General features: G+C 38.0%; 1 protein-coding gene and 1 long non-coding RNA gene across 3 annotated transcripts in view; one reads left to right on the top strand and one right to left on the bottom strand.

Annotated features, from left to right (window-relative positions):
- Positions 1-236: 236 nt before the first annotated feature.
- Positions 237-4,411, top strand: LOC145536220 (uncharacterized). Its single transcript, XR_014075709.1, has 2 exons — positions 237-318; positions 2,125-4,411. It is a non-coding gene; the product is annotated as an uncharacterized LOC145536220 (long non-coding RNA).
- A 15,940-nt stretch (positions 4,412-20,351) lies between these two features.
- Positions 20,352-25,234, bottom strand: part of NAF1 (nuclear assembly factor 1 ribonucleoprotein) — a 61,382-nt gene continuing 56,499 nt past the window's right edge. For both annotated transcript variants that reach the window (XM_081565001.1, XM_081564908.1), the window contains one exon: positions 20,352-21,563. In XM_081565001.1, the coding sequence (XP_081421127.1) occupies positions 21,100-21,563 (464 nt within the window). In that variant the 3' untranslated portion in view covers positions 20,352-21,099. The remainder of the gene's footprint in view (positions 21,564-25,234) is intronic.

The following is a 25,234-nucleotide window of genomic DNA, read 5'->3' as shown; positions in this document are numbered from 1 at the left end:
AATATTCACTCTGAATTCATTAAAATTCTTTTATTTCTACTGTCTAAAGCATTTCCATTTGTCTAGGAAGAAAAAATTCTCACTGTGTGTCTAATATTTATGTAAAGTATTTTCCTACCTGAATAAAGGAAATAACATTTAAGGACTCAGAGAAAGAACACAGGTGTAACTATGAAGGCACAATGTCATAATGACTGACCTCATAGAACCAAGAAAAACCTGCCACAACTTGTTTCTGTGGCAACAAAGGGATCCACTGTAGGAAGGAGAGAGCTTCTCCATGGGGAGTGGAAACCTGACATCAATGGACACAGAAAGGTGTCTCTTGGGATCATTCACACTCAACATTTGTTTAAAGGTCATTGCCAGCCTCTGAGAGTGAGCGGCAGGCTCTTAACTTTAAAAGGAACTTGAAAGGTTTTTGACTCTTTCTTCTGCTCTGGAAACTTAAGATAAAGCAAAAGTGGTGCACATGTGTTTCAACGCATTTCTACACATTTCAAGCTGAATTTTAGTTTTGCTTTTGCTTTTCTCCCTTCTTTTTAAACTTATTTTATTGAAGTACAGTTGATTTAAAATGGTGTATTAATTTCTACTGTATAGCAAAGTGACTCAGTTATATGTTTATATACGTTTTTCTTTGTATTCTTTTCCATGATGGTTTATCACAGGATACTATTGAATATAGTTAGCTCCCTGTGCTACATGGTAGGACCTTGTTGCTGATCCATCTTATGTGTCATAGTTTACATCTGCCAAGCCCAAACTCCCACTCCATCTCCCCCCCTCCCCGCCCCCTTTGTCAACCACAAGTCTGTTCTTTATGTGAGTCTGTTTCTGGTTTACAGATAGGTTCATTTGTGTCATATGCCAAACATTATCATACTCAGTGAAATAATTCAGAAAGAGAGACGAATACCGTATGATATCACTTGTATATGTGTTTTTCTCTTTTTGTTTTCATTAAGTTAAACTCTAGTGTAGATATTTTGAACCCACCAATGACGGGCTCTAACCAGTTTATAACAAGGTATTTATATCTGTATTCCCAGGGGTCATGCAGTCCCAGGGACTATTTGTATTTAGAAAATGGATTAAAGGCCACCTGAGTTTGTTTCTTCCTTTTTTCAATAACTAGAATAACTAGTTAAGGCCAGGAATTACTCTTTAAAGGCTCTTAAGAAAACTTCTTATCAAGTGGATTTTGCAAAAATCTCTCCTTTTGGGGTAGATTTTTGGATGTGACTCTATTGCACACCTATCCTTTATTTATTTTATTTTTCAATGACAGGGGTAGAATATATTCTTCTAGATATAAAGCAGAAAGATTGATTTGATGCTAAACAAATAGATGAATATCCTTGTAAGCAGCTCTCTGCAGAAGCCCTTTTGTTTGTCACTAATATTAAACCAGGGACCCCATACTCTACTCATCTCCATTCCAAGCACACCTTTCAAATCTTTGGAGCACACAATACCTTGCCTATCTTGTTGGTTCTTTCTGTAGATCAAAGAAGTAGAACTGAAGAATAAGTATTTAACAGATGACCAAGTCTCTTCAGCTTCCCCTTCAGTAACCTTGGGAGAAAACCGTGTGAACAAGATAGCATCTGAAAAAAGACAGCAAGGAGTTGACAAGCCTGCACACTGTGGGAGATGGTGATGACTCTGACCTCCATCTCAATGATTAGCTGGGATCACTTGCCTGTTTCCTTTTATAAACCTTCATGGCCCAATGGAATCTTCAGAGATGATTATAGGGAACACCAAGTCCACCATCTCCCCAGATGCCGGCATTTTGATTAAAAGCAACTTTACTTTCCGCCAACATTTCTCTTTCTCCTATACTGTTTTTTAAATGGCAAGCAGTCAGACCCGAATTTGGTAACATCTTAGTCAAAGGAGGGAGGAAAGATTATCAGTGGAAAGAGATGTAAAAGAGTTAATTACTTTGGTCTTGCCAAGTTGTCAACCCATTTGAAGTATTGAAACCCAGAGAATTTCTCCTAGAAAATTGGAAAGTAGCTTACTTCTCTACCTTAACCATCATTCCCTCCCCATCTCTGAGCATAAAGTAAAACATGCAATCCATATTGATTTTCTCTTTGTCTTGTTTTGAATCAGGCATCTGAGGCTTGAGTCACTGGAGGATGGAGTTGTCACCACTGAGACTGCAGACCCTTCTAGTGGATCAAGTGGGAACAGAGAACTCTGTGGTGGTGCGCTAAGGACACTTTAAGGTGCTGATCAGTCGTCCAAGTGGAAATGTCAGAACTCTGTGGAATTCCAACATGGAGTAAAGTCTGGGGTAGAGATGAGTATAATTGGAGACTAGAAATGCATCAAGCACAGAGCTCTGTCACTCTGCCCTATAAGACTCAGAGCAAAGAGCAAACCAGGAAAGGAGACTGACAGCAGAGCCCCTCACTGCACATTTCCAGGACATTGTGTGTTTTCATCCAGGTAACTGGCGCACCTTGGGATTGTGGAACAGGTGCCCCATCTGAGAAAGCCAGTGGCCCATGAGGTAGAGTAAACAAGAGAGCCTGACATCCTAGAAGCCAACTGGAATAACTTTCAAAGAGCAGAAAAGTATCAACCATGAGAAGAAGTGAAGTATGAAGGCTGAGGCCAGAGCATGGCAGTTGGCATTGTAGGAGGCATGGAATGACTTTAACAAGAGTAGGAGTATCAGTGGGAGCAAAATCCTGATTAGAATAAATTAAAGAGATGAGAGAAGAATTGGGAACTGGGATTATAAATCATGCTTAAAATCTTTTTTTTTTTACAAAAGAGAGAAGAGAAATAGAGCAGTAGCTGGTGAAGTGGGCCAAAAGAATGATTTTTTTAAAAATTATAGGATGGGACAAACAATAGCAATTTTTTCAATAAGGAAAGATTGATGATGTCAGAGAGGAGAGGAGAGAATTGCTGGAGTGATGTTTTTGAGTAAGCAACAGAGCACAAATGTTGTGACTGTTTTAAATAAGAGCTCTCCTTAAAGAAGATAGTCATAGGAGTTTACAACAGAAGCAGCACAGTAGATGGACATGGTGATGGGAGTCTGGATGCTCTGTGTCACAGACTGTTCTCAGGAAGAAAATTAAGTTGGAGTTTGGAATGCTGAATATTTATGAGTAATCAACACCTATGGAGAGAAGAGGGAGGGAACAGGATTGACTGGCAGGAAAACTCAAAGTACAATGCATGCCTGGAAAAGCCTTAACCAACTCCAAAGACAACTTTGGATTTGTCCCTTGGTGAAGGACTGATGTTGAAGCTGAAACTCCAATACTTTGGCCACCTGATGCAAAGAGCTGACTCATTTGAAAGGTCCCTGATGCTGGGAAAGATCAAAGGCAGGAGGAGAAGGGGACGACAGAGGATGAGATGGTTGGATGGCATCACTGACTCAATGGGCATGAGTTTGGGTAAACTCTGGGAGTTGGTGATGGACAGGGAGGCCTGGCTTGCTGCAATTCATGGGGTCGCAAAGAGTCGGACATGACTGAGCAACTGAACTGAACTGAACTGAACTGTCTTACATTGCTGCTACCTACTTCCCCCAAAACTTTTCTTTTCTTTCTTCCCTCTTCCCCCCTCCTCCCTCCCTTCCTTCCTTTGCTGTGTCAGGTCTTAGATGTGGCACATGGTATCTTTGATCTCCATGCGAGATCTTTAGTTGTGAACTCTTAGTTGCAGCATGCGGGATCTAGTTCCTTGAACAGGTATCAAAACTGGGCTTTCAAAATTGGGAATGTGGTGTCTTAGTCGCTGGACCATTGGGGAAGTCTCAATGACTCTTCTTGAAGGGGTGGTGTGGATAATACATCTGCATGTCCACCACAAAGAATTTTTTCCATTTTCTCAGTACAGAGGCATTCAAAATCGGTATCCAGAAGGACAGTGAAATATGGGCTGAGGGAAGTGGAGGGTTTGGAGACTGAGTGGTGTAAAATTGCCATCTAGGTGGGACTGGTGAATGGGAAATTGATGCGTTTCCAAGCAAATCTAAGGGTGCATTTTAGGGGTAGTACTGAGGAATTTCAAGTGATACCAGACAGCATGATAGTTTGGTTTTCTCCAGTCACATTCATGTTGCAGCTTCAGGAACAGAATGAGAAAAAAGGAAGAACTGAGAAATCAGTTAAGAGGGGGGCCAGATCATTAGGGACTTGCAGGTCATTTAAGGACCTTGTCTTTTTTCTCTGAATGGGATGTGAAGCCATCCAGGGTTGTTTAATCCTTTTGACTTTGAAGAATAATACACACATCTGGAATTTCATAGAACATAAATGTACAGCCAAATAAATTATCACAGAGCAATCACCCACATAACTCTATCCAGAGGAATAAACAGGGCATAGCCAGCACCATAGAAGAGGCCCCCCTGCCCTTCTCCAACAGTTATTTCCTTCCTCACTGTAAATGACATTTACTTTCCTAACATTCATAGTTAATTATTTCTTGCAATTTATTTCCCCCATTTTTAATAGCTATCAAAGCTTGTATCCCTAAAGTTTAAACATTAGATTAGCTGGCTTTAACTTTGCCTTCTTCATCTTTTCTTAAGTGGAATCAATGTAATTTTGCTTTTCGTATATGGCAATTTTGCTTTACAGTTTTTGTTTTTAATTTTTTTGATGTGGACAACTTTTTTCTAAAGTCTTCACTGAATTTGTTACAATTCTGTTTCTTTTTTATGTTTTGGTTTTTTGGCCTCAAGGCATGCACGGTCTTAGCTCCTTGACCAGGGATCAAATCTGCACCCCCTGCATTAGAAGGCAAAGACTTAACCATTGGACCATCAGGAAAGTCCCTACAATATGTTTCTGAGGTTCATTCACAGTGTTGTATTTTTAAATTCAGGCAACCACAGGATCAGTCCTAGGTCTGGTTTTCAGAAATGCCAGCAGAGTTATCAGGAGATAGTGAAGGGAGTTGGCTTTATCTTCACGACCCAGATAATCACAATGGTGTGATCACTCACCTAGAGCCAGACATCCTGGAATGTGAAGTCAAGTGGGCCTTAGAAAGCATCACGACAAACAAAGCTAGTGGAGGTGATGGAATTCCAGTTGAGCTATTTCAAATCCTCAAAGGTGATGCTGTGAAAGTGCTGCACTCGATATGCAAGCAAATCTGGAAAACTCAGCAGTGGCCACAGGACTGGAAAAGGTCAGTTTTTGTTCCAATCCCAAAGAAAGGCGATGCCAAAGAATGCTTAAACTACCACACAATTGCACTCATCTCACATGCTAGTAAAGTAATGCTCAAAATTCTCCAAGCCAGGCTTCAGCAATACATGAACCGTGAACTTCCAGATGTTCAAGCTGGTTTTAGAAAAGGCAGAGGAACCAGAGATCAAACTGCCAACATCCACTGGATCATCGAAAAAGCAAGAGAGTTCCAGAAAAAACATCTATTTCTGTTTATTGACTATGCCAAAGCCTTTGACTGTGTGGATCACAATAAACAGTGGAAAATTCTGAAAGAGATGGGAATACCAGACCATCTGACCTGTCTCTTGAGAAACCTGTATGCAGGTCAGGAAGCAACACTTAGAACTGGACATGGAACAACAGACTGGTTCCAAATAGGAGAAGGAGTACGTCAAGGCTGTATATTGTCCCCCTGATTATTTAACTTTTATGCAGAGTACATCATGAGAAATGCTAGGCTGGAAGAAACACAAGCTAGAATCAAGATTGCCGGGAGAAATATCAGTAACCTCAGATATGCAGAGGACACCACCCTTATGGCAGAAAGTGAAGAAGAACTAAAGACCCTCTTGATGAAAGTGAAAGAGGAGAGTGAAAAAGTTGGCTTAAAGCTCAGTGTTGAGAAAACTAAGATCATGGCATCTGGTCCCATCACTTCATGGCAAATAGATGGGGAAACAGTGGAAACAGTGTCAGACTTTATTCTTTTGGGCTCTAAAATCACTGCTGATGGTGATTGCAGCCATGAAATTAAGACGCTTACTCCTTGGAAGGAAGTTTATGGCCAACCTAGATAGCATATTTAAAAGCAGAGACATTACTTTGCCAACAAAAGTCCATCTAGTCAAGGCTATGGTTTTTCTAGTGGTCATGTATGGATATGAGAGTTGGATGGTGAAGAAAGCTGAGTGCCGCAGAATTGATGCTTTTGAACTGTGGTGTTGGAGAAGTCTCTTGAGAGTCCCTTGGACTGCAAGGAGATCCAATCAATCCATCCTAAAAGAGATCAATCCTGGGTGTTCATTGGAAGGTCTGATGTTGAAGCTGAAACTCCAATACTTTGGCCACCTCATGCAAAGAGTTGACTCATTGGAAAAGACCCTAATGCTGGGTAGGATTGGGGGCAGGAGCAGAAGGGAACGACAGAGGATGAGACGGTCGGATGGCATCACTGACTCGATGGACATGGGTTTGGGTAGACTCTGGGAGTTGGTGATGGACAGAGAGGCCTGGCGCGCTGCAATTCATGGGGTCGCAAAGAGTCAGACACGACTGAGCAACTGAACTGAACTGAACTGACACGAGGATAAGAACAATTTTCTTGGTCCTTACTCAGGTTGAAGTATTAGAATTTAAAGCCCTGAGTTCATCTCTTTTTTCCTCCAAACTCTCCCATCAACTACAGTAATCCTAATGCAAAATCCTTAATCTTTACTTCCACGGTAATGTTTTCTGTCAGCAGCTACTTGATCACTTAAAGCTTTGTCTTCTCTGGACACCAGCTGTCTAGTGATCACATGGACTGCTGTTGTGTTGTTCTTGTGCACAGGCATGTTTTGTCTTTGCAGAATGTTCTTAGATTCTGCAAATAAAATATCACTCTTCATCACAGTATGCCCAGAGAGAGCTTTATAAAATGGAGACTGACAATTAAATTTGTTAAGCTATAGATGATTCTCCTTTCTTTTAGTGTAAGAATGACTTCCTGTTCAGTCTAAATTATAAATTCACCATTGGGCAGAAACATTGGGAAGACATTATCTAGATGTGTAAGACCATTAAATATTTCCTCTTCTCCTGGCTACAATTATTTGGAAGTTTTGCCTATAAAGCCATTTGAAATCGAACACTGTTGAGGCCAAAGTTTCTTTAATTTGAATGTATCCACAGATACAGTTTTGCAGATATAAAAATTCTATAAGAAATCAGAATCAATTTTGTAGAAAGAAATTTTAGCTTCATAATTCAATGTCTCCCAATGTAAACTATGAGTACAGCTGGGGGATTCATAAATTTTTTTAAAAGGACTTGTGAACTATCAAATTTGAAAACCATTTGTTATATACACTTGCTCTAAAAGCAGAAAAACTTGAGACTCTCTCCAGCCCCTTCTGTCTTTAAAACAAAAGGAAAGAAGTGCCTGAACAGGCAGGGCTATGGAGAAAGACTGGCCAAAGAGGCCTTCTGATTGCCAGCTACATGAGGCTTGAGAAAAGACTCTGATAGGGCTATAACTCCTGCAGCAGAGGCAGTCCATGTCCTGCACACTTGACGCTGCCAGGGTCCCCACAAGCCAAGCAGCTGTGCCACTTTCACGCTCAACCCTCACTGGGACAGAGCTGCCACAGGGAAAAAAAAGTCGTGTGTCTATGCATGCAGAGTCGCTTTGGTTGTATCCAACTCTTTTCGATCCTGTAGACTGTGGCCTGCCAGTCTTCTGTCAGGGAGGGGGATTCTCCAGTTAAGAATACTGGAGTGTATTGGGCAACACTGGTTGCCATACCCTTCTAGAGCACTATATTTCCTGCTGCCCTAGCTGCCAACTCCCCTGAGTACCTGGTGCTGCCAGAACCCCTGCGACCCAAGCACCTGCACCACCTCCACACCTGGTCTTCACTGGGGTAGACTCAAGTCCTCCAGGGCAGCCTCAGGAGCAAAACCCCAGTGGAAGACCCACATGCAGAGGTGGAAATAAAACCACAATTGAAACCCAGGGGCAGTGTGGCTAAGGAAGAAGACCCAAAACCTTTCCACCAGCTGCACAAGCTGCAGATTAAATCCACATGATCAACTAGGCTATAAATCCACATGACCAACTAAGCAGACTCTGTGTCGATGGAATATATAAAAGGATATTGAGAGCTCCCACAAAAGAAAAGGCACTAGATCTGATAGCTGTGGACATTGGAGGCAAGAACACACAGGAGTAGGACCAGATTAGAATCTGAGCTGCCCCCACAGCAGGTCCAGAGATCACCACAGGGTTGGAGGGCATCCCAGAAAGGTGAGGTGGACTGTGACTCCCAGCCCGGGGAAGTACTCTGACAGCAGTGACTCAAGAAAAACATACATTATTCTTATGTTTTGACTTGTTCTGTAGATTCTTGTGGATTTTTTTTTTCTTTTCTTTCCCTCTTCAGTTGTGGTTTTCAATTTTATTGGCACTATGAAATCTATTAAGCTTTTGAGCTTTTTCTTTGTTTCTTCATCACATTTTTTGTTGTTCTTATAAACCTCTGCCTCTATGTTGGGCTTCTGCAGTTCTGTGGAGTTTTCCTTGTTTTTTCTTTTCTCTTTTTTAAACCTATTATTTTTTCTTTATTTATTACTTTGTTTGCTTTTCCTACTGTTCTTTTCCCCTTGCAGTTAATCTTCAATGTATATAAATCTTCTTTATCTACCTCTATTTAAATTTGCATATTTTTCTTTCTTTTCTTTCGTTCTTTTCCTCTCAACATATGTTAGTTTTATTTTCATTGCTTTATTCCCCACTTGGCACTTTGCTTTAGTTTTGTTTTCTAGCTTGTGCTTTAGTTTTGTTCTTAACTGGTAGATATAATCTTTGGTTGCCTTTGTTTACGAGGTCAATCTATTGTACTTTATTTTTGTTGGAGTGTTTTGACTTTGCTTATGGGTATATATGTATATGTATATATTCCATTATTTTAATTATTTTTTGCCTGACTTTCTAACTGCCATTTGTCTGGGGTTCACCTTTGGTTTCTTGCTTTTGAGTATTTGTTTTAATCTCACTTCATGCTATAACAAACCACTTGTGGAATCTTTGTTCCTGACCAGAGATCAAGCCCCGAGCCTTTGGAGTGGGAGACCCTAGACTACCAGAGAACTAACCCGGGGGAGTATCAAACAGTGAGAACTCACACAAAGGAAACCACTTAAATACAAGACCTGGCAAAACCCAACCACCAGTAGCACCCTGTGTAGGACACCTCATCTAAACAACAAACAAAACAAAAATACAAACCCAATCATCAGCAGACAGTATTAGCACCTCACTCAGCCTTGCCAGGAAAAACAAGGAAACAACAAAAAACTCAGCACAAATCTTACCCTATATAAAGCTTATACAAACCACTGGACCAACCTTCAGAGGGCAGAAACTAAAAGGAAGAAAGAATTCAACCTTGAAGTCTAGGAAAAGGTGACCTCAAACACAGTAAGTTAAAAAAAAAAAAAAACAATAATGAAAAGGCAGAGAAATACTACACAAATGAAGGAACAAATTAGAAATACAGAAGTCAAAAAAAATGAAGAGGATCTAGGCAAACTACCTGAAAAAGAATTCAGAATAATGATAGTGAAGATGATCAAAAACCTTGAAAACAAAATGGAGAAAATGCAAGAATCAATTAACAAAGACCTAGAAGAATTAAAGAATAAACATACAGAGACAAACAACACACTTACTGAAATTAAAATATACTCTGGAAGGAATCAATAGCAGAATATCTGAAGCAGAAGAACGAATCAGTGAGCTGGAAGATAAAATGGTGGAAACAACTTCTGAAGAGCAGAACAAAGTAAAAAGAATGAAAAGAACTGACGGGAATCTCAGAGACCTCTGGTAAAATATCAAATACACCAACATTTAAATTACTAGTAGTCCCCCAGAAGAAGAAGAGAAAAAGAAAGGGTTTGAGAAAATTTTTGAAGAGATTATAGTTGTTGAAAATATCTCCAACATGGAAAAGGAAATAGTCAACCAAGTCAAGAGGTGCAGAGTCCCATACAAGATAAACCCAAGGAGAAACACACCAAGACACATACTAATCAAACTAACAAAGACTAAACACAAAGAAAGAATATGAAAAGCAGCAAATGAAAAACAATAAGTAACATACAAGGGAAACCCCATACGTTTAACAGCTGATCTTTCAGCAGAAACTGCTGGCCAGAAGGGAATGGCAGGATATATTTAATGTACTGAAAGAGAAAAATCTAAAACCAAGATAACTGTACCTGGCAAGAATCTCATTCAAATTTGATAAAGAAATCAAAAGCTTTTCAGACAAGCAAAAGAGAATTCAGTACCACCGTACCAGCATTACAACAAATGTTAAAGGGACTTACATAGTCAAGAAATACAAGAAAAGAAAAAAGATCTACAAAATCAACCCCGAACAATTAAGAAAATGGCAATAGGAACATATATATCAATAATTTCTTTAAATGTAATTAGATTAAATTCTCCAACCAAAAGACACACACTGGCTGAATGGATACAAAAACAAGACCCATATATATGCTATCTACAAGAAACCCAATTCAGACCTAAAGACACATATAGGCTGAAGGTGAGAGGATAGAAAAATATATTTCATGCAAATGGGAAGCAAAAAATGCTGGGAGTAGCAATTCTCACATTAGACAAAATAGACCTTAAAGAATATTACAACAGATAAGGAAGGACACTATATAATGATCAAGGGATAAATCCAAGAGGAAGACATAACAATTGTAAATATCTATGCACCCAACATAGGAGCACCTCAATACATAAGACAAACACTAACAGACATAAAAAGAGAAATTGACAGGATAGTCAATATTGACAAATTGACAGAATAGTAGGAGACTTTAACACCCTACTCACACCAATGGACAGATCATCAAAAACAGAAAATTAATAAGGAAACACAAGTCTTAAATGATACATTAGATAAGATGGATCTCATTGATATCTTCAGGACATTCCATCCAAATGCAGAAGAATACACTTTCTTCTCAAGTGCACATGGAACACTCTCCAGGATAGACTTTGATCAAACCTCAGTAAACGTAAGAAAATTGAAATTGTATCAAGCCTCTTCTTCAACCACAACACTATGAGACAAGATATCAATTACAAGAAAAAAAAAACTGTAAGAAACAGAAACACATGGAGACTAAACAACATGTTTCTAAATAACCAACAGGTTACTGAAGAAATCAAAAGGGAAATTTAAAAATTTCTAGAAAAAAAGGACAATGAAAACATGACAACTCAAAACCTATGGGATGCAGCAAAGGCAGTTCAAAGAGGGAAGTTCATAGCAATACAATTCTACCTCAAGAAACAAGAAAAACATCGAACAGGCAACCTAAATTTATACCTAAAAAAACTGGAAAAACAAGAAAAAAATCCCAAAGTTAGTAGAGGGAAAGAAATCATAAAGGTCTGAGTAGAAATAAGTGAAAACGAAATGAAAGAAACAACAGTAAATATTAGTAAAACTAAAAGCTGGTTCTTTGAGAAGATAAAATTGACAAGCCTTTAGCCAGACTCATAAAGATAAAAAAAAAAGAGAGAGAAGAATCAAGTCAGCAAAATTAAAAATGAAAAAGGAGAGGTTACAACAGACAATGCAGAAATACAAAGGTTTATAATATAATATATCGTCGGGAGCCGCCATAGGCATTACTGACAAAATGGAGGCACGGCCCCAACCCCATCTCCTCATCCCGCAGGCACGGTCCCGGGATGAAGGAGTTAGGTCTTGTGATTCTGACTTGTCCTTTCCTTCCTCCGGTTGAGTTGGCTGGAAAGAATGTTATAATCCATAAACTTAACTGTTGATATTTGTTCAAGGATCTTTACAAAGAATGCTCCAGGATGAGCACATAGGCTGCAGCTTGAGACCATGGGAAACATTGCTGTCTGAAACCTGCCTTTAAGGAGAATGTTTATGGCAAAAGAAGTTTGCTGAGTTTAGGGGTTAGGAATAATTAAGAATAGTTAGAAGCTAAAAGTTTAAGGTATGTTGTAGTGTTGGCATATTTTACTATAGCTTATGGAAACTAGGTATTTTAGAGATACTAATAGCTAAAAGCCTTTTTAGGAGATGATGAGCTTAAGTTACTAGGGGATAGCAGGATTTAAAGAGATAAGAAATAAACTGAGGAATGTAATATACAGCCCAGAGACAAACTTGAGTTACAATGTTATCACAAGGACACTTAAGAGGGAACTCTGAAGGACAACAATGATTTATGCAGACAGTAAATTTGGGTGAGGGGAAACTGAAGATGTCATACCTCTGACCTAATGCTTTTGTATAAGTATAAAAGAAAACCTGATGTTTAAAATAAACATGCAGCCCAGTGCTTTGAGCGAGAGACTGCATCATTTTCTCTGCCAACGCCATCCATCCTGAGGGAACCCCTGGACCAGCTGGAGCAGGACTCCGGCAATATATATAATATTATGAACAACTACATGGCAACAAAATGGATAACCTGGAAGAAATGGACAGATTCTTAGAAAAGTCCAATCTTCCAAGACTAAACCAGGAAGAAATAGAAATTATGGACAACCCGATTATAAGCAGTGAAATTGAAGCTGTGATAAAAAATTTCCCAAAAACAAAAGCCCAGGACCAGATGGCTTCACAGGAGAATTCTATCGAACATTTAGAGAAGAGCTAATGCCTATCTTTCTAAAACTCTTTCAAAAATTTGCAGAGGAAGGAACACTTTCAAACTCATTCTACGAGGCCACCAGCATCCTGATACCAAAATCAAACAAAGACAACACAAAAAAGAAAACTACAGACCAATATCACTGAAGAACACACATGCAAAAATCCTCAACAAAATTTTAGCTAACAGAATTCAGCAATACATCAAAAAGCTCATACACTATGATAAAGTTGGATTTATTCCAGGGATGAAAGGATTCTTCAATATACACAAATCAATTTGATACACCTTATTAACAAACTGAAAGGTAAAAACCATATGACAATCTCAATAAATGCAGAAGAGCCTTTCACAAAATTCAGCACCCTTTTATGATTAAAACGCTTCAAAAAATGGGCATAGAAGGAACCTACCTCAACATAGTAAAGGCCATCTATAAGCCTATAGCAAACATTATTCTCAATGGTGAAAAACTGAAAGCATTCCCCCTAAGATCAGGAACAAGACAAGGGTGTCCACTTTCACTACTATTCAACATAGTTCTGGAAGTCCTAGCTACAGCAATCAGAGAAGAAAAAGAAATAAAAGGAATCCAGATTGGAAAAGAAGTAAAGCTCTCACTGTTTGCAGATGACATGATATGGTACACAGAAAACCCTAAAGATAGTATCAGAAAATTACTAGAGCTAATCAGTGAATTTAACAAAGTCACAGGATACAAAATCAACACACAGAAATCACTTGCATTTCTATATACTAACAATGAAAAATCGGAAAGAGAAATTAAGGAATCAATTCCATTCACCACTGCAAGAAAAAGAATAAAATATCTAGGAATAAACTTACCTAAGGAGACAAAAGTACTGTATACAGAAAATTATAAGACACTGATGATAGAAATCAAAGATGACATAAACAGATGGAGAGATTATTCCATGTTCCTGGGTAGGAAGAATCGATATTGTGAAAATGACTATACTACCAAATGTAATCTATAGATTCAATGTGATCCTTATCAAATTAACAATGACATTTTTCACAGAACTAGAACAAAAAATTCCACAATTCATATGGAAACACAAAAGACCCCCCAATAGCCAAAGCAGTCTTGAGAAAGTAGAATGGAGCTGGAGGAATCAACCTTCCTGACTTCAGATTATACTACAAAGCTACAGTCATCAAGACAGTATGGTACTGGCACAAAAACAGAAATATAGACCAATGGAACAAGATAGAAAGCCCAGAAATAAACCCATGCACCTATGGGTACATTATTTTTGACAAAGGAAGCAAGAATATACAATGGAGCAAAGACAGCTTCTTCAATAAATGATGCTGGGAAAACTGGACAGCTACATGCAATAGAATGAAATTAGAACACTTCCTAACATGATACACAAAGATAAACTCAAAATGGATTAAAGACCTAAATGTAAGACCAGAAACCATAAAATTTTAGAGGAAAACATAGCAGAACACTCATTGACATTAATCAAAGCAAGATCTTCTATGACCCACCTCCTAGAGTAACAGAAATAAAAACAAAAGTAAACAAGTGGGATCTGATTAAGCTTAAAAGCTTTTGCACAGCAAAGGAAACTATAAGTGAGGTGAAAAGACAACCCTCACAATGGGAGAACATAATAGCAAATGAAACAACTGACAAATAATTTACAAAATATACAAGCAGCTCATACAACTCAATACCAGAAAAACAAATAACCCAATCAAAAAGTGGGGAAAAAGACCTAAACAGACATTTCTCCAAAGACATACAGGTGGCTAACAAACACATGAAAAGATGCTCAACACTGTTCATTATTAGAGAAATGGAGATCAAAAGTACAATGAGATTATCACCTCATACCAGTCAGAATGGCCTGGTGATCAAAAAGTCTACAAACGATAGATGCTGGAGACGGTGTGGAGGAAAGGGAACACTCTTGCACTGTTGGTGGGAATGTAAATTGATAAAGCTACTATGGAAGATGGTATGGAAATTCCTTAAAAAACTAGGAATAAAACCACCATATGACCCAGCAATACCACTCCTAGGCATATACCCTGAGAAAACCAAAATTGAAAAAGACACATGTATCCCATTGTTCATTACAGCACTGTTTACAATAGCTAAAACATGCAAGAAACCTAGATGTCCATCAACAGATAAATGGATAAAGAATTGTGGTACATATACACAATGGAATAATACTCAACCATAAAAAGGAATGCCTTTGAGGCAGTTCTAATGAGGTAGATGAAGCTAGAACACATTATACAGAATGAAGTCAGAAAGAGAAAGACAAATATTGTATTCTAATGCAAATACACGAAAATCTAGAAAAATGGTTCTGAAGAATTCATTTATTTACAGTCCAGGAATGGAGAAACAGACATAGAGTATAGACTTATGGACATGGGGAGAGGGGAAGAGAAGGTGAGATGTATGAAAAAAGTAACATGGAAACTTACATTACCATATGTAAAATAGATAGCCAACGGGAATTTGCTGTATGGCTCAGGAAACTCAAACAGGGGCTCTGTATCAATCCAGAGGGGTGGGATAGGGAGGGAGGTGGCAGGGAGGTTCAAGAGGGAGGGGATATATGTATACCTATAACTGATATTGAGGTTTGACAGAAAACTCAAAATTCTGTAAAGCAATTATCCTTCAATAAAAAAAACAAATTAATTTTTTAAAAAGAGGAAAGCTTCTCTTCTAGAAAAATGTAAATGTCACAGGTTTTTAGTGGGTTCTAGTACACTGTGGGGGGCAGGGGGTGAAAACAGGTTAAGAACCAAGGAGTTTATATTAAATAGTGATTTCCTAACCTAATACAAAGCATTTAACATTACTGCCAGACTCCAGGATCAACTGCAACTCCAATAAATTGTCTTAGCAAGACCAGGTATATCTGAGAAATGTACTCCACCATGAGCTTCCCCAGTTAACATCTATGACAGTGTTTCTAAAATGTGTCCTGTAGGATATGGGACAGGGAAATGCTCACTGGAGAAAAATAAATGTGGGAAGTAACACATTCTAGAGTCCATATATTAGATTGAACCAAATGAATTTTGTAGGCAATTTCATAGATTTCAAACAGTATCTGAATGTATTAATGCCTACAGATATTTTCTTCTGCCCTTGAATTTTAAACCCCTAATTTTGCTGAACAGAATTTATTTTGAAATTATGATACTGGCAATAAATATATAGTACCAGGAATTATTAAAAAGCAGAGACATCCCTTTGCTGACAAAGGTCTGTACAAAGCTATGGTTTTTCCGGTAGTCACGTATGGATGTGAGAGTTGAACCATAAAGACTGAGTGCCAAAGAATTGATGCTTTTGAACTGTGGTGCTGGAGAAGAGTCTTGAGAGTTCCTTAGACAGCAAGGAGATCAAATCAGTCAATCATAAAGGAAATCAACCCTGAATACTCATTGGAAGGACTGATGCTCCAATGTTCTGGTCACCTGATGCAAAGAGCCAACTCATTGGAAAAGACCTGATGCTGTGAAAGACTGAGGGTAGGAGAATCGGTCAACAGAGGATAAGATCGTTAGACAGCATCACCAACTTAATGGACATGCCTGGTGTGCCACAGTCCATGGGGTTGCTGAGTTGGACATGACTTAGCGACTGAACAACCAGGAATTACAATTGGTCAAAAACCAAACTGCTATTAAAGAAAATTAATCATTTGCTTTGAATGAATCAGCCACTAAGACATCTGGCACACCTGTGGCTGACACTGCCATGTCCTGACACAAAGCACTGCATGATGCATGGTCAAGCAGACATTTGGAGAGTGGTGTGATGGGGAAAAACATCTCTCCCGTGTGTCACAGGAGCACACGTGAAAGGTTTCAAGAGCTGCAGCAATGGTTCTGCCAGTGGCTATGGATACTGAGAACATATTAGTTCATTTCTACCATCTAAACATTACAGGCCACCACCATCTATATATCACATTTTAATAAGGATTCTCTGCTAAAAAATTTAATTCCTTTGTATCTGTGCCACTATTTGGGTCACATTTTGTGTTAGAAACAATGTTTAGCTCCTCTATTTTCAATATAAATAAAAAGCTTTTACCGTATCACATCAGTTTTTTCTTTCCGGGGGATGTTATAGTGCAACTAACTACAAAATAAGTCAATATAACACTTATTCCCATTTCATCAACCTTATGAGTAGAAATAAAAGGTACTGAACTAAAATATGCATAATAATCAGGCTTTTGTACTAGCTTTCAAATGTATATATTTGTAAGTACACATATAAAATATAATTAAATATACTTTATTGAATGTACAGAAGAAACTTCATTGGCTATTTTCATTACCACTTGATACACAACTGTGTACCTCATTTCCAGAACACTAAGTAATTGTACATGCTAGAGTACAGAGTCAAAGATGATAGATAATTTTATCGCTGCTAGTAGCTCAAAACAAGTACTTTGGACTGATAGGTAGTATTAGGAAGGTATTTCTCAACTTTAATTTCAGAACAGGATAGTAACTGTTTCCATGGTTTTCTGGAACATAATTGCTACATAAATTTAGGATCTGACTGGGTCAGATTGATGAGTAAGGCTTTTGGAATAAGGGCAATTTATCTGCAGAAAAGGACACAAGTGTGTACTGCTGTTGCTTTTACCCTGACTGTATTGTCATAAATACAGTGTAAACTGTGTTAAATCACAGAGTACCTGCAACATAACTGGACAATTTCTCACAATCATTTTTATTTTCCAGCTTGCATTCATTCTATTGTCTATTTTTTTTTTTTATAGACCTGAGAGCTTATTCACTGGAATCAAATAGGCAATGTCAGAAAGATTTTATGAACACATATTGTAAGAACATACAAACTGACTCTACAAAATGTTCATCTAGTTTTTAATTAATTCCTTTCTTAAAAAGACCTAGTGTTTAACAAAATACTTATTTTCCCTTGGGTTTCCCTGGTAGCACAGATGGTAAAAGAATCATCTCTCAACAACGGGATCATTAAACCAGTTAATCATATCATCTTAAAATGTTTAAATTCATAGTATTGAAAGCAAATGCCAATTATTGCTGAAATAGAATATACATAAATGATACATTTATCCAAGATTTTCTCCCTTCCCAAATCCTTAAGAAAACTTGTTCTTAGAAACACTAGGATTTTTAGCATATGGGGATTTTAAATACCATTTATTTTTTTTAATCACATAGTTTTAAATGATAGATTGAAACTCAAGATTGTACTCATTATTTACTGAAGTCTTTACAGAATTTGTTACACTGCTTCTGCGTCCTGCTTTCGCTCTTTGGCTGGGGGCATGTGGGGTCCTAGCTCCCTGAACAGGGCCTGAGCCCACACCGCCAGCAGTGAGAGGCAAAGTCTTCCCTGGACCTCTAGGGAAGTCCCTCCACTCTTTCCCTATGTCTTGACATTTTAATGTACTTAAGTTTCACCAACTCTAAACAAGCAAGGAGAAAGTAGCACAAGACGAGGCGGGGTGGAGGGTGGGGAGTACAAGTCAGAATGGGTGGGAAGAGGGGAAGGGAAAGAGGGAAGAGCAAGCATCCCACAGTCTTCAATGTCCGCAAAGCTGAGGCCCCTGTACACAGGCTCCGCCAGTGCATCCAACTGGTAAGATAACTAGGGCCTACTAATCATTCAGTTACACAGCAGGGATGGGGACATTTTAGAACTTAACTTTATGACTTAACCATAAGGCTTCTGAGAAATGTATTTTGCAAAGTTCTGTACTGCACCTCCTACTCTAGGTCTACACTAAAGTCTCAACCCAGATCTTTCAGTCTTTATTTCTAACATGAGGACAAGTCATACAATTATCAAGGACTTCACTATCTTTTCCATTAAACTAAGGAAGAGGAGAAAGACAGTTACTCATATAATAAAATAAACATATTATCTTAGGCTATAATTTTAATTTCATTTTATCATTATTTATAACTGTAGACATGCAAAAGGCTTCCTTGATGCTCAGATGTAAAGAATCTGCCTGCAGTGCAGGAGATTCGGGTTCAATCCCTGGGTCAGGAAAAACCCCTGGAGAAGGAAATGGCAACCCACTCCAGTATTCTTGCCTGGAAAACCCCATGGACAGAGGAGCCTGGTGGGCTACTGCCCATGTGTTGCAGCATCAGACAAGACTGAGCAACCAACACACACAGACATGCAAAAGCATTATCTGTATGCAATCATGTGAATGACAATCTATTTCATTGTATAAAAAGGCTTATATAAACAATAGCCTATTTCAGATGACAAATGGTGTGTGAAGAATATTCTAAGTATTTATATCGGCTGGTAATTTAAGGATCTAGGACCATATGATTTTAAAAGCAGCACTCTAAGACTAAGAGATGAAAATTGTAATATTTCTTTTTTCCAAACTTGGGATCCTTCTCTTAAACTCCAAAGATGTGTACAGCTAAAAAAAATATAACTCTGAGAACCAAGTGAGTGAGATGTCATGGAACAATTCAAGTAGCCAGTTTTATTTCTCTCTTCTTCCCCAACACCCTCCACAGCCTCACTACCACCCTCAACAGAACTCCCTTTAGTCCCAGAATGAAGGGCCTAGAAGTTGCAATAGACATGTACCCTGAAATCCATACACAGTAAGAATCAATCCTGAAATTCATCACCTGGGGGTACCTGTTAAAAGTGGTTTCCTAGATTTTCTCTCAGATTTACTGAATTTGAATCTTGGGATAAAACCCAAGAATATGCACTTTTAATAAATCATTCAAAGCTTAGGTCATTACTGAAGTTTCAAAGGCCTTGAAATAAGTATAGGGAGGAAGGCAAGTTGGACCTAAGTGCTTAAGGTAACAGCTTAATTGAAAGCAGAAATCAAATGGTATCACTCAGCTCTAAGTTTCTTCAGGTATTAAATAGATACTGTCAATATCTACAGTCTACTTTTGAACAGAGGTCTAAAGATTTTTTACATGGCTTCATGATTATAACAGCTCACTAACTTGTTGTAACTGGATGGCAACATCTCACTCTTTCCGTTTTGGGGTTTCCTTAGTGCTTTTAGATGTAGCCTCATATAACTCTTAAAATATTTCATCAACCAAAAGAAGACTGTGTCTTACTATGCTGTAAGACTGTGCCATAATCTATGAAGGCAACTCCTAAACAGAAGCTGCAATAGCATCTCAAAAAAGAAACATGAAATACAACACATGTTTAAGCCAGTGTTATCATTAAAGCAAGAACCTCTCATCTCATTACCCAAGAACCCTGAAGAGAGTCTCCTCAGCCCTTGGGGGTGGTGGGGGGAGGGGAGGGAGGGGGTAGAAAATGGGGACCTGCAACTAGAATCCACACCCTTGTGATAAATTACCAGATTACCCCAACCAGCAAACAAATATTATTTTCTAAGACTGCCAAGGAATGGAAGATTGGAAAACACCACTTCAATATAAAGTGCAGTCTGAAGATCAGAATTCAGTTTATCTTCTTGCCGCCTCACTGGCAACCTTAATGACTTGACTTCTCTGGAGTCCTTAGGCTGCTCCAAGGTTATTAGATTAGGACTACTCTAGGCCACTTCTAAAGCCTCTTCTATCTCTAAAATTCAAAGATTTCCTTACACTTATGTTTCATGAGTACATAATCACGTAAAATAACATTCACTGGTTATTTAATTAAATACATTCAGTCTGTCATTTAATAGATTTTTTTTTATTAAGTACTTAATCTGTGCCAGGGATCCAGACACACAAGTCTCCTTGCTGTGGGTAAATGCATATTACTGTGAATGAATAATGCATTTTACTGCGAATACTCCTTGTGTCTCTTTAAGCAGTTAAACAGTAAAGCTTACTGTATTATGCCTGAATAATGGAAATCTGCAGAGATAATGGAAAGCCAGTCAATGCAAAATAAATAAATATTAACTTTAATTATACACATGACTTCTGCTAAGACATAATAAGGCTTTTCTTCTCTGTACCTTTCACTTACTTAAAAAAAAAAGTACATTTTAATTTATTCGTAAATTGCATTTACAACCAAAATCAATTTTTAAAATATATTTATAAAAATAGTTTATTTTAAAGGCTCTCAAAAGGACTTAACATTTTATTTTCAGGTATACCAAGAAGATAATCAGTATGGTCAATATATTTTAATCCATGATGAAAGGTGCCCCAGATTATTAGATGGAGGCATATTATTTAATTAGGCAAGGTTCAAAGTATTAATTAAATATTACATAACTGGATTCCCCTCCACAGGTTTAACATTAAATTTTCAAAGGTTACAATATATATCAACCTACAACTGAAGGAACTATTTTTTAATTTATAATGCTTTAAAAATCTAGCTCCATAATCTCTTTTTAAAAAATGCTTTCACATATATATGCATGTGTGTATATAAAAGTCCACATTTCTCAGGAATACATACATCCACCTAATAGTAAGATCCAAAATGAGCAGAATTACCATCTCCAGAAGAGGAGGGCAGAGGCAGGGGTGGGGGGGGCGGGGGTGGGGCCAGGGAGTAGGGCAGGGGGATTAAAGGGTGAGGGGCCACAGCAGGGGCAGCCCAGCCCATGTTTGCAGAGGCAGGCGGTGGGGGTGGGGGGGGTGGGGGGGGAGGGAGGGAGAAGTTATGCATGTCAAACCCTGGAGGAGGGAAGGGATACTGTGGCATCATGGGGCTATCCTGTCTCTGCAGTGGAAATCCTGAAGTGTCCTGAGGAACCATGTGTTCTGCATTATAAAACTGTGGAGGTGGGGGCCTGCCAGGGCAAGATCGAGGATATCTACCCTGGGAAAATCCTCTTGTGAATTCTCTGTTGTGATATCCTTTGGAATGCTCTGAAGCAGAGCTATGAACATTCCAATTGTGATGTACTTCTGCAAAATCTTCACCTTTGAATGAAAGAGCATAAAGACAAAATTAATTTTAATACATCAAAAAACACTGTTTAAAATTTCAAGAATGCCTTATTTAACTTCCAGTATATCTTACAGTAGTTATAATTTTGTAAGGCTTGAAGTGAAGTCACTCAGTTGTGTCTGACTCTTTGTGATCCCATGAACTGTAGCCTGTCAGGCTTCTCTGTCCATGGGATTTTCCAGGCAAGAATACTGGAGTGGGTTGCCATTTCCTTCTCCAGGGGATCTTCCCAACCCAGGGATCGAACCCAGGTCTCCTGCATTGCAGGCAGACTCCTTACTGGCTGAGCCACGAGCGAAGGCTTAACATGATCAATTTTAAATGAATCCTAAAGGTCAGAAGACCAGGAGAGGGAAAGTTTATCAAGACAAAACTTTGAGACAATAACCACTTGATTTCAGCCAAACACCACAGAGAAAACTGGACACCACTTCCACTCACACACTCAAAGGGTGGTCAAATAGGCTTAGCAGGGAGCCAGTCAGCACATCCTCTCAATGACAATGTAGATCACATGGGAAACACAGACTTTTGTCTCCACTGGCAATAACCCCCTAAAAGCCTTCCTACACTTCCTGCACTTGGGGTGGAGTCAGAGAAAACCCAGGAGAGTCAGGACTTTCATCACTGCCCAACATAACAAGGCCAGCCCTTATAGTGTCAGGAGCAGTAATGAGGCACTCTTAACATTCAGCAGGAACAAGAGGAGGCCTGCCTGTGCCCAGCAGTAATGAGACACCCCCAGCCTAAGATGTCAACTGAAGCCAAAAAGAAAAGCTTAACTCTTATCCTCACCTGGAAGTAAACAGTAATGATGTAACCTCCTTCCTTTCCCCGAAAGAACAAAACAATGCATTAGGTTGGTGCAAAGGTGACTGTGGTTTTGCATTGTTGAACATTTGCCATTTCACACTGGAATACATTCTTAAATAAATGTGGTTATGTTATACATCATTTTAATGAATATTTCTCACTTTATATTTTTTCCTAATTATTTGCTCTTTATTTTATATTTATTTTAGACTGGAGAAATGATGTTAGACAAAAAGCAAATACAAGCAATTTTATTATTTGAGATCAAAATGGGTCATAAAGCAGTGGAGACAACTCGCAACATCAGCAATGCATTTGGCCCAGCAACTACTAATGGACAGTGCAGTGGTGGTTCAAGGAGTTTTGCAAAGGAGCCTTGAAAATAAGGAGCGCAGCAGCTGGCTGCTGGAAGCTGACAATGGCTGAGGATCATCAAAGACGATCCTCTTAACAACTGTACAAGAAGTTGCCAAAGAACTCAATATCAACCATTCTATGGTCATTTGCCATTTGAAGCAAATTGGAAAGATGAAAAAGCTCAGTAAGTGGCTGCCTCACAAGCTGACAATCAAAAAAATCATTGTTTTGAAGTGTTATCTTCTCTTATTCTATTCAACAACAACAAACCATTTCTCGGTCAGATTGTGACATGCGATGAAAAGTGGATTTTACACAACAGCTGGCAAAGATCAGCTCAGTGGCTGGACCAAGAAGCTCCAAAGCACTTCCCAAAGCCAAACCTGAACCAAAAACAGGTCATGGTCACTGTTTGGTGGTGAGCTTTCAGTCTGATCCACTACAACTTTCTGAATCTCAGTGAAACCATTACATCTGAGAAGTATGCTCAGCAAATCGAACTGATGCACTGAAAACCGCAACACTAGCAGCCAGCACTGGTCAAAAAAAAGGGCCCAATTTTTATCCACAACAATGTCCAACCACACGTCACACAACAAACGCTTCAAAAGTTGAATGAACTGGGCTATGAAGTTTTGCCTCATTTACCATATTCAAAAAACCTCTCGCCAACTGAGGACCACTTCTTCAAGTATCTTGACAACTTTTTGCAGGGAAAATCCTTCCACAGCACAAGGCAGAAAATGCTTTCCAGGAGTTTGTTGAATCCCAAAGGACAGATTTTTATGTTACAGAAATAAACAAACTTGTTTCTTCTAGTTGGGAAAATGTGTTCATTGTAACGGTTGCAACTTTGACTAATAAAGTTGTGTTTGAGCCTAGTTATAATGATTTAAAATTCACAGTCATAGATTGCACTCTAACTGGTAAAACAACAGTTGATTGTGATAATTAAAGACCTAAACCAACCACTGAAAAAGCTATACTCTACAATCAACACTGCAGATAAATGCAAACAGAATTCTAAAAAAAATTATAACCACAAGAAGGCAGAAGAAAGACAACAGAGAAATAAAAACTACAAAGAATACAGAAAAGGGCACATTTAAGCCCAAACATATCAATAATTACATTAAATATAAATGGTCTAAATATACTAATCAAAACACAGTAGTCGGCAGAGTGGATTAGAAAACATAACTACAGTCTGTAAAAAGCTTATTTCAAATGATAGTCACATGTTGAATGTAAGAGAATGGAACAAGCTACAATATGCAGTATAACTAATTAATTATATTAATATCAGATAAAATAGGCTTCAGAAATAGGGACATTTTATGATAAAGGGGTCACCTACCAAGAAGATTTAGCCATGCTCTCTCTCAACAACTGACAAGATAACTAGACAGACAATCATTAAGAATAGAGAAAATTTCAAAACCACAAACTAACAAGATCTAATTGACATTTATAGAACATTCCATCACGCAACAGCAAAATATACATTACTTTCAAGTGCCCAAAACTATGTATTAAAATAGACCGTATTTCATAAAACTTTTTTAAAAATGTAGATTGAAATCATACAGGTTCTTAATCCACGATGGAATCAAAAACAAAAATCAATTATAGAAAGATTTTAGTTTTTCCTAGAGTTTCCAAACTCTTGGAAACTAAATAATACTCTTCTAAATAATCCATTGGTCAGAGACTGTGTCAGGAGGAATAAAAACAAAGAAACATTAAGCTAAATCACAATAAATAAAATATATGAGTATCTGTGGAACAGATTCAAGGAGTAAAGTCTTTAATAATATAAACTCCCACCTTAAGAACCTATAAAAACCAAAACAAAATAAACTCAAAGCAAGCAGTAGAAAGTTAATGATGAAGAGTTAAAAGAATGCAAATGCTAATAGAAAAATTATAAATAAAAACGAATAATAAAGAATTGGCTTTGTGAAAGATCAATATAATTTGCAATATTCTAGGCAAAACTGAAAAAATACAAGACATAAATGAACAATACCAAAGATATCAAAATGAAGAAAATCTTGCAAACCAACTCTACATACATAATTTGACAAATTAGATGAAATCAAGACACCCCCAAGAAAAATTCCTCGAAAAATACAAGCTACTATAACCCATCCAACATGAAAAAGTAAGTAAACTATTAAGTAAACTAAATTTGTAATTAAGTCTCCCCAAAAAGCTATCTCCAGTCTGAAGTGGTACACTGGAGAGTTTTTTAACAAATACAAAGAAATTAACAGCAAGTCTACATAATGTTTTCAAGTATACAAAAAAAGAAAACAATTCATTTTTATGAAGCTACTTTGCTGACAAAAAAAACAGTTAAAAATAGTCTGAAAGAAAACTAGACCAATACCTCTCATGAATATAAAAATCCTTATCAAAATATGAGCAAAATTCAACAATATTTACAAAGAATTACACACCATGGCTAACT

Source organism: Giraffa tippelskirchi, chromosome 1 (genome assembly GCF_054371585.1).
Source record: "Giraffa tippelskirchi isolate mGirTip1 chromosome 1, T2T-mGirTip1v1.2.pri, whole genome shotgun sequence".
Classification (NCBI taxonomy): domain Eukaryota; kingdom Metazoa; phylum Chordata; class Mammalia; order Artiodactyla; family Giraffidae; genus Giraffa; species Giraffa tippelskirchi.
This window is presented reverse-complemented; position numbering and strand designations above follow the sequence as displayed.